The sequence below is a fragment of the Emydura macquarii genome, unplaced genomic scaffold, assembly GCF_026122565.2.
Source record: "Emydura macquarii macquarii isolate MOO-44397 ecotype Brisbane River unplaced genomic scaffold, CSIRO-AGI_Emac_v2 contig_1483, whole genome shotgun sequence".
Lineage (NCBI taxonomy): Eukaryota > Metazoa > Chordata > Testudines > Chelidae > Emydura > Emydura macquarii.
Genome location: NW_027131620.1, coordinates 9,502,972 through 9,518,030, shown reverse-complemented (window position 1 = coordinate 9,518,030; position 15,059 = coordinate 9,502,972). Strand labels below are relative to the sequence as shown.

The window sequence follows — 15,059 nt, the reverse complement described above, 5'->3', positions numbered from 1 at the left end:
TCAGAAAGAGGAGTAATCAAAGGTCAAATTTGGGCTGTGATAGCCCTACACCTCCATTTCAGTTGCTAATAACCCAGTTTGTGGCCTATCTTTCAGTGCAGGGCCTGAGTTAGGTTTGAAAGGCTCTGCTTTTAAGCCATCTGACCAAGGAAGGATAGAAACCAAATACAAAATATTGAAAAATCATGAAAGAACCAACCTGCCAAATACAATGCACAACCAGCCAGAAGATATATATAATATAATAAACCCCAGCAAGTATTCCACCACCTAGTAAGAGCAATAGACAAGTGAACCATCCTTACCCGTATCCTGCCAGGAATCCCAGACTGGAAGGGCTGACTTTGTCATTGTAGATGATCAGCTCTACATTCTTGCTGCAAGCATTGCCAGAGCAGCTAGGATTCAGCTCTTGAATAACCCACCACTCAGTAACTTGGCTGGAAGATGAGTTGATGGCCAGCTTCTGTAGTTTTATGGTTACGTTTCGGAAGAAAGCCATTTTGTCCACGTCTTGTGGTTTATGAGAATGAGCTGTTTCCCAAATGCAAAAATAAAATTAGGAGCTTTTTCCCAAAATGCCTAACACCTTTCAGTATTATACTTCCCTTCCCCACATGCTATTTCCTTCACCCAGTACTCCTCTTCAGTTGTGAGAATCTGCTCTGTAGATCAGTGCAGTAGATCTGCTTTCTTGCACATGTAAAAACTGATATTCTCAAAAATGTATGAGAATGTTTTACTGGGACAATGTTTCCATTTCAGTCAGTTTGTTGCAGCAACTCTGTGATACTTGGAAATGTGTGTGAGGCTCACAATATTTCCCCTCTTATCCCAAAGTGGGTACCACTTTGGTTTCCACCAAGGACCCCTGAGACCAAAGCCCAGCTACTTTGTTGCAATTGCTTACCAACTTGCAACCGATGTGCAATTTTAGCTTCTGCTCCAAAAGTAGCCCTGAGGAATCTTGGTACTACGCCAGGAAGCAGTCTAGAAACAAGTGGAAGCCAAAATTGCCTTGGAGTTATCAAATCAGTGCTATACATCAATCTTCAGGATTATTACCATTCAGAAAGATGCCTGGACCAGCTCCCCCAGAGTGAATCTGAACTTTGCAACTCCCACCCATATCTGTTAACAGAGTGTCTCTGTCTAGCTTTCAAGGAGCATATAAGAGAAACCATCTAAGGTGCCTGTATTTCCCCCATTGCTATAGTATGTGAGCACCTCAAATTATTAACGTATTTAACCTCACAAGAACCTTATGAGGTAGGGCAGTGCTATTATCCCCATTATGGGATGGGGAAATTAGGCCCAGACCCTTAGAGGTATTTAGATGCCTAACCCCTATTGAAATCAACAAGAGTTAGGTGTCTGAATAACTTTGTGGATCTGCATCTGTGTGTACCAAAGGCTAAACAGGAAATCTGTGGCAACATCAGGACTTGAACCCAGATCTCTAGCCTGCTAGGCTAACAGCCAACTCAGTCTGCCTCGGGCTGTGTTCCTTTGGGGTAGCCTCAGCAAGGAGTCCAGGGCTTGACTGGGCTCTGGAAACCAACCACCCCTGACACACAGAGACGGTCCCGCCAGGCACATGTGCAGGGCAACTGCTGCCTGTGTTGTATCTGCTTTGTGGAATCCCGGGCTTCAGTCTCTAGGGCTGTAAAGACATCACTGTTCATCTGCAATGTATTTCAGAAAAGGAGGACAGTAAATGGGAGCTAAAATGCTTCCAGGAGTGACTACAACACCCCTGTCGCTCCTTGCCATCCAATGGGAAGAAATCTTAGCAAAGAGTGGTTATAATGTTTGTAAAAGGAATGACCCTCCCATTTAATCCCATCGACTGTATTCACCAACAATTCTTTGCCCTGGCATGTTTTGAAAATGCTGCTCAAACAGAAGAAAAATACTGACATTGGCTCTTTCCTGGTCCCATTTAGCATTTGAACAATTTGTTCTCTTATCTCCTTCTCTTCGTACCGCACGGTGTGCTTGCCAGATGCTTCCACATTCTTCACCAGAGATGCATTCCTGGCCAAAGGAGATCAAGCAAGGTCTATTCAGCTATGGTACACAAATGCAGTTCAAGATAAGAGTTACTGGAAGGGTGTCTTCCTGCTGTGGGCCATGTGCGTTGCTGTGGAGGTCTACAGGGGCTGTAAAATTGCTTAACTGGTGGGGAACAAATTCCCCTGGTGCAGGCACTGTGTAAGACAGCTGTGGGCTGTTTTACCAGGGTCCATTGCAAGCCCTAGGGAAGGGAACATGGAGGTGAAGCTGTAACACAGAGTGCTGCAGAGATTGCAGAGGCTTATTACCTCAGCTTCTCAGTGGAGGTAAGTGTTGTGAGGTTCAAGTCATGAATGCTTGCAATGAAAGTTTATAACTTGCTTGAGATCCCTGAATGGAAGCCATTAATTGCATTGTTGTTATGTATTTGTATTGGAGTAGCGCCCAGGAGCCCCAGTCATGTTCCAGGACCCCTTTGTGCTAGATGCTGTACAAACACAGCACACAAAGATGGTCCCTGCCCCAAAAGCTTACAGGTTAAGTATAAGACAGGCCGGGGAAACAGTGAGACAATATTGGTCAGCATGACAGGCAGTGGCCTCAGCACACTAGCAAGCTAAGCACAGTGAAGTTTGAATGAATGAACAGAACAGTTATATAATTAATTAATTGGTGTAGTTAAAACTGACTTGAAAGCCTCTGGAAAGTACTTTAAAAATAAAGAAAGAACTTGAGCTGCATCCTTTTTAATCAGCTGCGATGTGAACCACGATGCTGCAGTTACCTGTGAATGGTCCAGTGAAAGTTGATGTAGATAGCAGTGGAGCTGGCGAGCTCATCCATCATGGCTTCCCGGCTGGCGGGACTGATGCTCCACAGCAAGCTGGCATTGCTCTTTATTTTAGCAATGACGATATCCTCTGGGCTGTAGTTCACGATAAACTGCATGGCAGACTTGGGAAGGGATAGAAGGGGTTAAAACACCCGAACAGGAAGCTTTTGGCTTCTTGTTCAGGCCTCATCTACACAGGCTTCACACCATTGAAACCAACACATTTAAAATGGCTTCAACTTGACAGCAGCCACCCTGCGGAGTTTAACTCAGATAGGTCGACTGCTGAGAGCAGGGCCAGGCTGTGTGAGACGCTGCTGAGAAACCTGTGCTGAGCCCAATCCTGCCTCCCAGCCAAGCTCCAGGTGGGACAGGGAACAATCCCCACACAGCTGCTGCCAGGCAAGTCTAAGCCAGTGGAAAGGCAGTATAGTGGAGTACAGCTTTGCCATCTCCCCTCCCCAGCATTATGCCTTCCTCCTGCCCCTGGTTGGGAGGACAGGACCTGGCGGCAGCAGGGATGTGCTGACCGGGAGCTGTCCTCCAACAGGGCAATTCTCTGCTGGGCATTTGGAGCTGAATGATGACTCCTTCGCATTTGCTGAGCGGAACAAAGGGGCCATAAGTGGACTTGAGGATCTGGCTCACTGACCTTAACAGGAGCAGGGATGTATACCAGAGTAGGGTTAGAAACCAGTTTAACCTGCAGCCAGATTTAAACTATGTAGTCAGGGTGCAGGGGCACTACCTGGTTCTTGGTACACACAGTGTTAATACCAGCTCCCTATTCCCTTCCCCATTCCACAGGTGCTGAGAGGAAGGGCTATAAACTGGCTGCTGAAGGCAGTGTGGAGGAGAGGGGTTAATTTAAGGATCATCAGGCTCTAGTCTGGGGAAATATTTGGTGACTCCCGTTTGTTTTTTACTTTGACCTGAAGTTGCAAACATTCCCCTTTTGAGGCAAGGCCCTTGCTGACCGCACCTGTGCTCTGTTTCTGCCGAGTCACCCCACCAGCAAGTGCCATGACTTCTAAGCGCGCTGAAACCCCACTGCAGACAGGACCTTGGTTAAAAATCACGGCAGTTTTATGAAGGGCTCCCCCCCGGGAAAGGGAAGATACACCCACCAAAGCACCTGGCAGCTGCTTGACAACTCTCCCTGGGATGACAGGAGGGAATCTGGGCTTGCTATATTAAATGAGCCACTTACCGGGTGAAGGGCATATTGGTTGGCCAGGTCATTATATGCTGCTGGAGAGAAAGGGATCAGATTCCGCTGCTGAGCGCTCATGGTGAATAATGACTAGGTGAGAAAGAGAGGGCGAATCACAGCTACAGCATTCTCACCGCAGCCTGGGCCCCCCATGCATCCAGGGCAGACTGTCTCAATACGGAGAAAGTCTATCCCATTGGTATGAAGTATGAAAGCAAATAGAAAAGGGGGAGGTGACAAATTCTTTCTTCTTATTAGCCTTTCTCTTTCTTTTGCTTCCACCGCCATTTTGCTCAAGGCACTGAACAGCCTTCAGATGGCAGCAAGGTTCAATCACTCCTAGCATGGGCCATGTGCCCACCCGTGAACTATAAGGTGAAAAGCTCCCTACCCTAGTATAAATCCATTTAGAGTGTGTGTGTGTGTGTGTGTGTGTCACACTGTTGTAAGAATACCGTCTTACCTCATAACCGCTAATGGTCATTTTGACTGAGACATCCAGGGGCTGATTGGTTACTCCTGCCACGGATTTAACCAGTGACATAAGAAGCAGTGGGAACCACACGATGCAGATCAATATAAAGACAATGCAGCCCCCTATTCCATACTTCACAATCATTTTCTTCTTCTGGCCAGAAGGCTGAGGATATTTCTGCAAAGAAAAAAGTACAAATGAGTATGATGCAACTGTAGTATAATGGCAGGGAAATCAGGTAGGGCTGGAAAGAACTTGGTGAGCATTTTGAGGCTATAAAATAGTCAGACCATTTGGAAAATAACCTAGCTGTTTTGCGTGCACACTGAGTGACGGATTACTCAATCGCGTGCCGAGTGTGTTCAAAGCAAAGGACGTGTAGACGGACTGGCCAACACACAGCCTCAAGTGAGTTATTCCACTCACAATGTATCTATTCACTTTTAATGAACTATTTGAAAAATTATCAAGTTTTTAAGACGTGCACAGTAAGTGCCCATTATTTTATTTGGGAGGGTTGGTGTTGTAATGCACTGTACACATTTATAATTCAGTAAAAATTATCAGCATAATGTGCATATACAATGTTCTTAAAATAGCCCATTGATCCCGCTCAGGACTGAGTAGCTACTGCAATGGAACACCTCTTTGGAGAGGAAACAGCATTAGTGAAATAGACGAGCTAAGCTGTAAAAAAGCGGACAGGGCTAGGAAGCAGCATCTAAAGGGAGAAGGTCCAGGAGCCTAAAGTCTTGGTAGAGAAGAGATGTTCCCCCAGTTCCTTCCACTGAAAGGATGCTGCTCTCCACAGAAAGCAGTGAGGTGGAGCTGGCGCCCAGGTTTGATTCCAAAACAACTGGTTGAAGCTCCATTGCTTGTAGGAACCAAAATTAGATCGGATAAAATCCTAGAAAATGTACTGTAGGAACAGTCTTGCCTGAGCCAGGGGGATGGACCTGGCCACCTAATAGTTCTTTTGCAGCTCTAACTTGTGTGCCTTTAGTCTAGTCCCTCACCTCCACCATGAAATATGAGTTGTATGTACAAATTAGGAAGAAGTGTCTGTAGCTGGAAACCCCTTTAAGGGAGAGTCTTTTTTAGACATGGGCAATGAATTATTCCCCTCACCTTACAGAGATAGGGTGAAATCCTGGCTCTCTAGAAGTCAATAGGAGCTTTGCCATTGACTTCAGTGGGGCTGTGATGCCAAGTGCAGTGACTATTCTGTGAGTGCATGAGTAGCTTTTGGTAACATAGAAGATCCCGCAGCTCTTGGACTCAGACCAATGTTGACACTGAAGTAGTACTAGAATGGTGATATACTGCTAGAGAAAACCCAACTCCCATCTCTCGTGTCCATCTGACTAGAGGCAAAAGATCCCATAGTCTTTCTGTCCCAGCCAAAATCCCCATTCTCAATAAAACAGGTCTATGTTGAGTGCATAATTACCACTGCCTTATTTAACTATACAGTCAGAACACTACAGGCATATCCTTTTATTTACAGCATTGCCGTGCACAGCGAACAAGGGAAGGTTCTGCTCGAACGTAACTCTCTCTGTCTTTTTGCAAGTCCAGTTTTTTCTGACGGGTTCATTATTCTCCCTCCAAAGCCTGAATTGGCCTCAGAATGTCTGTGTTAGAGAATTTCATCAGAAGGGATTATACAACTAGAATCACCTTCTCAGATTCTCTCAGGCATTTCATAATGAACACATTTGCATATAAATCCTCCACACAGATCCAGCTGGAAAGACTTAGTGTGGTATCAGTCCAAACCCAGTCCATGACAGCTCTCAACTCAGTAAGGAAAGGCACCATGCGAAACCTACCAGTTGAAAGAAGAAAGAATGTTATTAACCTTTTAGACTGACATCTTTGTTAAGTACCAGAGACTGTACAGGGTTCCCAGGGATTTCAGAAATCACAGAAATCTTCATGCTTCAGGACAGAAGACAAATGCTAACTGCCTGGGGGGCAGAAAGAAACTTCCCCTATGGGCAAATTATCCCACAGTTTTCCATTATGGGAAGTCTGAGGCACCTGCTTCTGGCCACTGTCAGAGGCAGGATACTGGACTGGAAGGATCATTCATCTGATCTCAGCTGGCAGTTTCTATAAACCTATTCACCCATCCGGGAATGCTTCAGATTTGGAAGATCTTCTTTAAAGGCCAAATTTCCAAAGGGGCCTTCTCCTGGCCTCCTGTTGTACCTGTGCAAATACCTGTGTGTACTCTTTTCAGGTGTCAGCCCCTGTGTACAAAAGACCATCCAAGAATGGGGTCTCCTTGTGCTAGATGCTGTACAGTGTAGTGTAGTCTGTGCCCCAAATTGATAGAGTCTCTCACCTGCAGATGTAAGGGATGGAGTTTATTCATGGAAATCCCCTGGTCCTGATGGGTGTGTGTCTGCAAAGCCTATCCCCTTTGGGCAGAAATCATTGTTTCTGTGCCTTGAGTTGGCAGGTAATGGTGCTCAAAAACTGCAGTACAGAGTTTGTGCATGGCTTGCTGAAGGCCACTGCTTGAAAACCAGGCCCCAAATATGCAGGAGAGAGAGATTTCTGCCTTAAAATTTCTTTCAGAGCCTCTTCCTTTATACAAAACCCACAGATTGCACCATGCAATGTTAGTCAGTATGGGAAATGGATATTTTTCCATCGTTTTTTTTTAGGGTTAATAATATGTAACTCAGCATGTATTTAAAAATGCACTGAGTACATAAAATTCATCCCAAATATCACCAAACTGGCCAATGGCTTTTTAATATCTCTGCCACAAGACTGTGTTTCAACATATTTCCTGTCTGGATCCATTCCAGTGGCAATTCCAGGCATGGAATATATTTAGTCTATATTTATTTAGTCTATTTAACTTTCAGTTAGTGTCTTTGGCTCATCTCACGAGCATGCTATTTCAGGATGATTTATACAATATTTACATTGAATTCTGCTAATATTTCCTTGCCTCTTGATACTGTGTTACAGTATATACATTTCAGAGACCTATGCTGGAGGAAAAAGCAGTTATTCCAGGCAATCGCAGAGGATCTAGCAAAGGGGAGACAGCCAGGAAGTGAGAAGATTTGTCTGAAAAGCTTATTTAGCAATTATGTAGAAAAGTAGCGATCAGGGTAGAGGGAAAAACAGCTCCAGCAACAAGAAATGTGGGTTGTATTCAAGAGTCAAATGATGGCATTTAGATCCAGCTTTCCCTTCTTCCCAAGTGCAAACCTAGGGATTGAGTCTGACTTCTGATATACGTGCCATGAATCACACATACTCCAAAAAAGAGCAGTCAACATGCATGGAGCTAAATACTGGTCCCTTTGAATTGAGTGCGAATCGTTCCAGTGGCTTTAATGAGACTAGGACTTGGCCCACAGTTTTTTAGCCTCTGTTATAAAAGCGGAACATCCCCGCTCTACTTACCCTTGGAATAGGAATAGGTTTACAAAATTGTAACTCTTTGTCAGAAAGTTGCCTAGGACCCGATTGGGATAACCGCATTTAATCTGATATGCTGACAGGCCAAAATAAACACATTTGACCAAGTACCAAAGCTGAGCCACGGGGTTCCTGTTAAATCTCCTGTAAGTAAAGAGAACAGAGATTTCATTCCACTCTTTTTGTCACCAAAGTCCTTGCATTTTTTAATATGACAGTTCCTAAATCACTAGTTTGACCTTCGTGTTCATAACTCCACCTCAGACTGGATTGGAACCTAATAAAAAAGAGAAACGTGAGTGGCCATGGGTTCTATTAAATGCAGCGTCTTTTCCCTGCAACTTGAATAGTAAAAGTCCACCCATGAAAGGAGGGTGTGGGCCAGCAGTGAGCAGCTTCAAAAGAGGATATGTCTAAAGTTGGGAGAATATTTCTGCCAGGTTTTTCCCCTTGCCATACTTTGTAAGCCTGCAGAGGTCTCCCTTTCCTGGGACGGCTGAGGTCTCATTTTCAAAGAGTCATGCACTGAGCTTGCATATGAATCACATACCTGACTATTTGCTCAAGTAAACTAAGTGTGCAGCTCAGTTTGCATTTTGCACACATAATTGCACTCTCTATTGGTCTCTTTGTCCAACACATGCCAGATTTCCACACTTGCCACATGAGACCTACAGTAGGAAATTAAATTATCCATCTATCCATTTCCAAACCCATCCATCCCAGCAAAAGTGCCAAAAGCACAAATTAAATCTCTGCTCAAAGCATGCAGAAATGTCAGAATACAAAGCCACCACTGCTTCTGTCTGTTTTCCCATTGAAAGAAAAGCCTGGTCTTGAGAGAGAAAGATTTACATGTGACATGAGCCCCAGTTGTACCTTTCGGTAACACCTGGCAAGATGAAGAACATCCAGATGTGAATGCCAAAGACAAGGACAACCTGGAATACACACTTCCCAAACATGGTCTTCCGCAAGTAAATGGCCCGGTCCACTATCATGGTGCCAAACTGAATCAGGAGCATCACCAGGAAGGCTTCAGGGACCTGATCTTCTGACAGGGATTCAGTTATGTCAGCAGCCGCTGAGTGTTTCTGAAATTCATCATAACAAACAAGGGGAAAAAAAATCTAGTTACAAACAAATACCACTCAGGATTTATCCGATGATTTTAAATAGCCCAAAGGATAGTGGGAAAATCCAAACAGTTAATTATATGAGTAGTCCCTATTCAAGCAAGTATTCCCCCTGAGCGCAAGGGGACTTACTGCTGTAAGCAAGTGCTGCATTTGGTGTAAGGGTTGGAAAGGCAAGACCCTAATCCCTCCTCTCTACAAGCAAATCCCTACTCTTCAGGCACTAAGTAGAAGCATCTTAAATAAGGACACAGATAAAATGACAGTGAGCAGCTGCTGATGCCTCATGGAAGATTCGGAAGAACGATTGTTAAACAGTTCTATTAATTTGTTTTAAAGAGAGATGGCCCTACATGCAGATCCAGGTCCATGTTTGTAGCTTGAACCTCCAAAAATCAAACAGCCTGTGGTTTGGAAATATTCAGATCCAGATTTCAAATCCCCAGACTTGGGAGGGTTCAGATCTGGAGTTTTAACGAGACCCATTATAAAAATATCAGGGTTTCAGATCTGTGGTTTTGATCCATCTCCATCCCTAGCTTTCTCTTTCTCCCCTCTAAGATTTTATAACTAAAACTATTTTGCATGGAACCAAGCTCTTAATATCTTGATAGACTTGTCTGTTGTTAGTTTTGTTAGTACTGCTCATTCCCCCACTTGGAAGCGGAATCACATTCTTTGAGATGTAACAACAACATCCAGATGTGGAAAGCACAAGCAAGTGCTAAAACAGCCAAGCACAGTGTGCAAAGCAGCAACGCTGAGAGCATGATGAGCAGCATAACACTGACTGGGTTATACTTCTGTACCAGATGCCTACATTTCACTGCTACTTTACCATAGGTTTGGTGTTATAGGCCTTCTGGAAATGAAACAGGCTCCACCTCTCTGTGCATGAGGACTCTCTCCTGAAAGAAGCTGATGGGTTACTAAGTGCCCTCAGCTCCCATTAATGTTTACGGAGTTCTTCACCTTGCAGGAGGTGTTCAGTACCTTGGGCCCTCCATGACCCTGCCTTTCTTTTGACTAGTTTTCCATCTCTAATCTCTGCACGGAGGTGATCTACTCCCAGCCTGGAGCCAGGCTCTATAAAATAAATAAAACAAAGCAATGCCTAGAGAAGGGGGGGAAATGGAACAAAGAAAGAATTCATGATAAAACGAAGTGAAACATTCACTTTCTTTCGGCAACAATGGTACTCTCTTCCCAGTGTCTGCTGTTGAACCTCTCCCTTCTCCATTGTCATCATTAGTCACTATGTTATCTGTATCAGTTAGCCTTTCTCTTGTCTTTTGTAGTCTCTTCTCTCTATGGAGATTCCTTGCTCAACAGAATTGAAAGCTGAATCAAAAAACAAACAAACAGAGTGGCTGTAATTCATGGGAAATTTCCATCATGTCTCTGGTGGTAGAGAAGAGAGAGGACTCGACTGTAGTGAATACAAAGTGTGTTCTTTATTCACACACCCAGGAACCTGTGGTTCCTCCTGGCTCCATATAGCCTGTGCCTCCTCGTGTCTCCCTAAATTCTGGCCTGGAGTATGCAGTCATGGAAGGGACTGCTGACTATATACCAGTCCCCAAGTTAATAATCAAGCTATTTTGCTTTGCAGTCTGTATAAATAAAATGCATTTGTGCTTACGCCAAAAGCCCAGTATCCAAAGATGACAATTATAATATTGATCACATCAACCAGGAACATCAGTGCATAGACATCACAGACGGGGCTGTACTCTGGATGTATAATGTCATAGAAGAACTGCCTGATAGGTCGATAGATTTGAAGGGCACTAAGGGTAAAAACAAGTATAAATTAGTTCAATGGAAATTGTAACAATGCATTCTCAGAATGATCAGATGTATCCAGTACACATCTTCAGCTGAAGACCCATAAAAACTGGAATCATCATAATTCCACTGAACTGAAGTGCAACAATATTTCATTTTCTTAAGAGATGTTATAAATAATACCCCAATTACATTTTAATCACCAGCTTCTTTGCTTTCAATAACTGTTCTTTCATCTTTTGCTTAAGAAGTTTCTTCTTGCTGATGGGACTCTTTCTAAAAAGACTCCATTTCCTCCTGGCTTCCTTCTTCTGAGGCTGGCCTACTAAAGAGAGGACAAATCACAGTTCTGCCTGGGGGCCATTCTTTTCTTAAAGCCGGGTCCTAATTTTGTCAAAAAGGTTTACAATTCTGTTTAACCTTAGGTGTCCCAATAAGGCATTAATTCAGCCAGTAGGGTTATCTCACAAGAAATCATTGTTTGAGAATGCCCTATAAATATAGTTTCTTGGGCCAGCAAATACACTAAGTTACTCAGAAAGAATTTTTTGGCATCTACATACCATGCTGATGGGCACATTAGGGAAAAAATGACAGTAATACTTTAGTATGGGTGGGTATAGAGACTACAACCATCTAAGGCCCAACCTCCGTATTTTCAGGTGCAACCAGAAAAAGGAAGCTGAACTGCTGAAAATGTGGCCTCTATAGTATTTTCTCCATCTTAATTTTAAAATGAAAGCCCGCTTAGTGTATAAAAATAGCTCAGTGTGGCCCCCCACTACCTTTGTTAACTGAGGCTGTCTTATTTCCCCTGAAGACACTCGCTGAGGGCTTGTGATGTTTGAGAAGGTGCCATGCCCCCGATCCAGGCTCATCTTCCTGCAGGTCACCTCTGAACTCCATTTTCTTTTGCCTCCTAGAAAATCTCTTTTTCTTGGAATCAGACACACTGACACCTTTGGAATCCCATAGTCCATGGCACTAATGGCATTTAAAGAATGATTAATACAGTTTGATACACTGTGTCCTCAAAAGAGCGTTTTAAATTCACAGTAACCATGAATCACTCTACCAATGGAGACAGAGAATGGGAGAGAGAAGGAGAGTTTACACTTGAGCTGAAAGGATGGTTTCATGGTGGGTAGAGAATGGGCACAAGTCCCCAAATTTGGATCCACACTTCAAACCCTCTAAAACCCAGGGGCAAACCTCCTATTGACTTCAGCAGGGCTAGGATTTCACCCCAAGGACTTTAATCTCCCATCACAGCATGTGAGTATCTCACATTAAAGTAAATGGTATTTATTTGTAGCCTGTGGCAGAAGAATGAGGTCCATAAGTGTTCAAATCTGGGATTTCATTCAGCCTGTTAGCGTTCAGGACCAAATGCTAAATTTAAATCCAAACGTGAGTTTGGAGTCTGAGTCCCTCCACCCAAAGCATGAGGATGAGTTTTGAATTTATAACAGAATTAAAGATCAGGCAAGTTTAGCAGAGTTTCAGTTTTTCTCTGCAAACATTCAGCAGAGCTCTGAGAAATTAGCCATTTTTTTCTCCTCCTCCTTCTCTTCAAGAACAACTTACCTTCAAGATAGACCTGTGAAAGAACAAAGCCAGCAGTTGCACAAGGTCAAAATGCACATAGCCATCCTTCTTCTCAATCCCAACAATGTTTGGCAGAACAAATGGCTCTTCTGAATTGATGCCACAGTATAACTTAGTGGTCCAGGGAAAGAATCCAAACTGAGCAAAATATTTGACAACTACTGTTATCTAGAGAGGAAAAAATACAAAATTAGCTGGAAGACATGGCCTGTTAGGGCAACAGCTAGTCTTAAACATTTTCTGAAGAGGTTGTAGATCTTCCAAATCTAGGGAAAAACTTGAGATTCTGGAGAGCTAGCCTTGTTTTGGGATCCAGTTGAGATTTATCACATATGGATGTTTTCTAATTTTATTGTTTATTTCTGGTTTTATGTTCAGTAAATTACCTGTAGTTCATGAACTACCTTCAGACCTACCAATGTCCTTTAGCCACATCCTCCATCTAGTCTATCCCATTAACATCAATTTTAACAGAAGTTTATTGCACTTTAATGTAAAGAATAGTACTTCTTTGCAGAGAGACATTCATATCTGCAGTAAAGCGATTTTCTGGCTGTTGCATACCTCTGTATAAACAATAGCCATCATCCAGAAGAACTTAGTAGGCCTTGGAATGGATAACATGGCCCACAGAAATATAAGGATAGGCAGAACCAAAGTGAGGATTGAAGCAGAGACCATGTGGTTGAGAATGATCACGAAATAACAAAGCATTTCTGACTTGGACACCATTGCATTGTACAGAGCAAAGCCCAACTTCAGGGATCGAGGCAGACGCTGGTAAAACTTGTCCGACTGCTCCAGTTCGTTGTCATGAAACATCCTAAAGCACGGAACAAAAAAATAGATTAATTATATTTCCTCAAAAAATTGGTGCAAGGCTACAAGCCAGTATTTTTAAGACAGACGATTAAATATATCAGACCAGATGTATGGCATAATATAATCGCTTCAGAACTGCATGCCTAAAGCTGTAATAATTGTCAAACAAATCTTCAGTGAAAGCTGTCACTGATACAACTCACACACACTCATAGTCCCCACTCATTCCATACACATGGAGTCTCCTAATGGAATTGAGCAAGCTTAGAAGAACATGGGGGCAAATTTTCTGAACGGCACCTGCTCAATGGCCTCCATAAAAACATGGGTGCATTTTCACACGTAAGCCTCCCAGTACAGAGCAACTCCTGGAGGTGCTGCATACCCTCAATTCTCACTGGCCTTGGCCCTTAATTCACCGATTCAATAGCATTAGTGCATGACAACCATAGTGCTTGCACACACACAAATGCATGTGCATGAGCACAATTCTTCAAATCTAGCCCTAATAGTAGAGCTGGTCAGGGGTTGGGAAACAAAACAAACAACAACAGAAAACACCTTTTTTAACTTGTTTCCATCTCATAAGGTTCAAACTGGGCCTGAAATTTTCTGTGGGTTTTTTTTTTTAAACTGACATTTTAATGTAAATGTTTAATTTACCACAACTACCATTTTCAATATGTAACAACTTGTGGCAAACAAAAAATTTTGAAAACAATTTTGATAAAGATTTCAGTGAAATCACATGGAAAAAATTGTGAAAAATTAGAATTTCAACAATTTTTTTGTAAAAAGTTTTATTTTGGGGGGGAAAAAGCAATTTTTGGACCAAAAATACTTTCTAATGTGAAAATATTTGACCAGTTCTACCATGTAGTAGTATTAGTCTCATGGGCAGAGAATATAATCCACAGCTCCATATCCCTCAGCTGGTGAAAACTTGCATAGCTTTACTGTGAATGCAGCTACACTGACTGACACCAACTCATGAAGTCTCTTTTTAGTCTGACATCAAACACAATATCCAATGTCAGCTTGCGCACGTGAAAAAACTAGACACAATTAAGCGCCTCCATGTTGTTTAAGGCACATCATCATTCCATGACCACTTTGTGTGTATCACTGCAGCTGGGTTTGGCTATAGATCTTTCTTGCCTGTTCAGAAGCAGCTCACTGGCAGTCATGATAACAGGAACTTCATTTAATGGCCTTCCTGGTTCTTTGCTCCTCTCAGCAGATGGGGAAACAGCATAATTTTTTGTTGCCTGGGAAGGAAGTGGAGTGGTCATTTCTGGGGCAGCTGCTTTTATGCTATCTTCATCTTCCACCTTCTCTCCTGCCTCATCTCCATGAATTTCCTCAGCAACTTCATCCGATGTCCTAGATCCAGAAGGAGTTTTAAAAACAGAAATCACTGAAACCGCAAATTAAGTGTCTTAATAGACAATGAAAAAATGGTACTAATATGAAACCTCCTGTTTCATGCCAAAGTGAGAAGGGGTTCACCCACCATAAACTCAGAATCTAGCAAAGAATTCCAACATCTAAGGTCACCATGACAGTAATTCGAAAGGATTCACACAGAATTTAACGTTATTTCCATACAAGCTTATTCTTTTAATTTTCAAAAAGCATTCTACGTATTTCATGTTGCATCATGCTAGTTGCAAGTTCAGTGGCCTCACAGCAGTTATTGCCTGAGCTGCATGCTAATTGATC

General features: G+C 42.9%; 1 protein-coding gene across 1 annotated transcript in view; it reads right to left on the bottom strand.

The window, feature by feature from the left end:
- Positions 1-301: 301 nt before the first annotated feature.
- LOC137157259 (piezo-type mechanosensitive ion channel component 2-like) overlaps positions 302-15,059 on the bottom strand; it is a 54,541-nt gene continuing 39,783 nt past the window's right edge. The window contains exons 34-48 of the mRNA XM_067554551.1: positions 14,496-14,720; positions 13,080-13,338; positions 12,495-12,683; positions 11,693-11,891; positions 11,100-11,232; positions 10,762-10,909; positions 8,863-9,077; positions 7,969-8,127; positions 6,217-6,364; positions 4,525-4,713; positions 4,059-4,151; positions 2,801-2,970; positions 1,921-2,037; positions 911-990; positions 302-534 (exon numbers count right to left, since the gene is read on the bottom strand). Coding sequence (XP_067410652.1) covers positions 302-534; positions 911-990; positions 1,921-2,037; positions 2,801-2,970; positions 4,059-4,151; positions 4,525-4,713; positions 6,217-6,364; positions 7,969-8,127; positions 8,863-9,077; positions 10,762-10,909; positions 11,100-11,232; positions 11,693-11,891; positions 12,495-12,683; positions 13,080-13,338; positions 14,496-14,720 — 2,557 coding nt within the window. The remainder of the gene's footprint in view (positions 535-910; positions 991-1,920; positions 2,038-2,800; positions 2,971-4,058; positions 4,152-4,524; positions 4,714-6,216; positions 6,365-7,968; positions 8,128-8,862; positions 9,078-10,761; positions 10,910-11,099; positions 11,233-11,692; positions 11,892-12,494; positions 12,684-13,079; positions 13,339-14,495; positions 14,721-15,059) is intronic.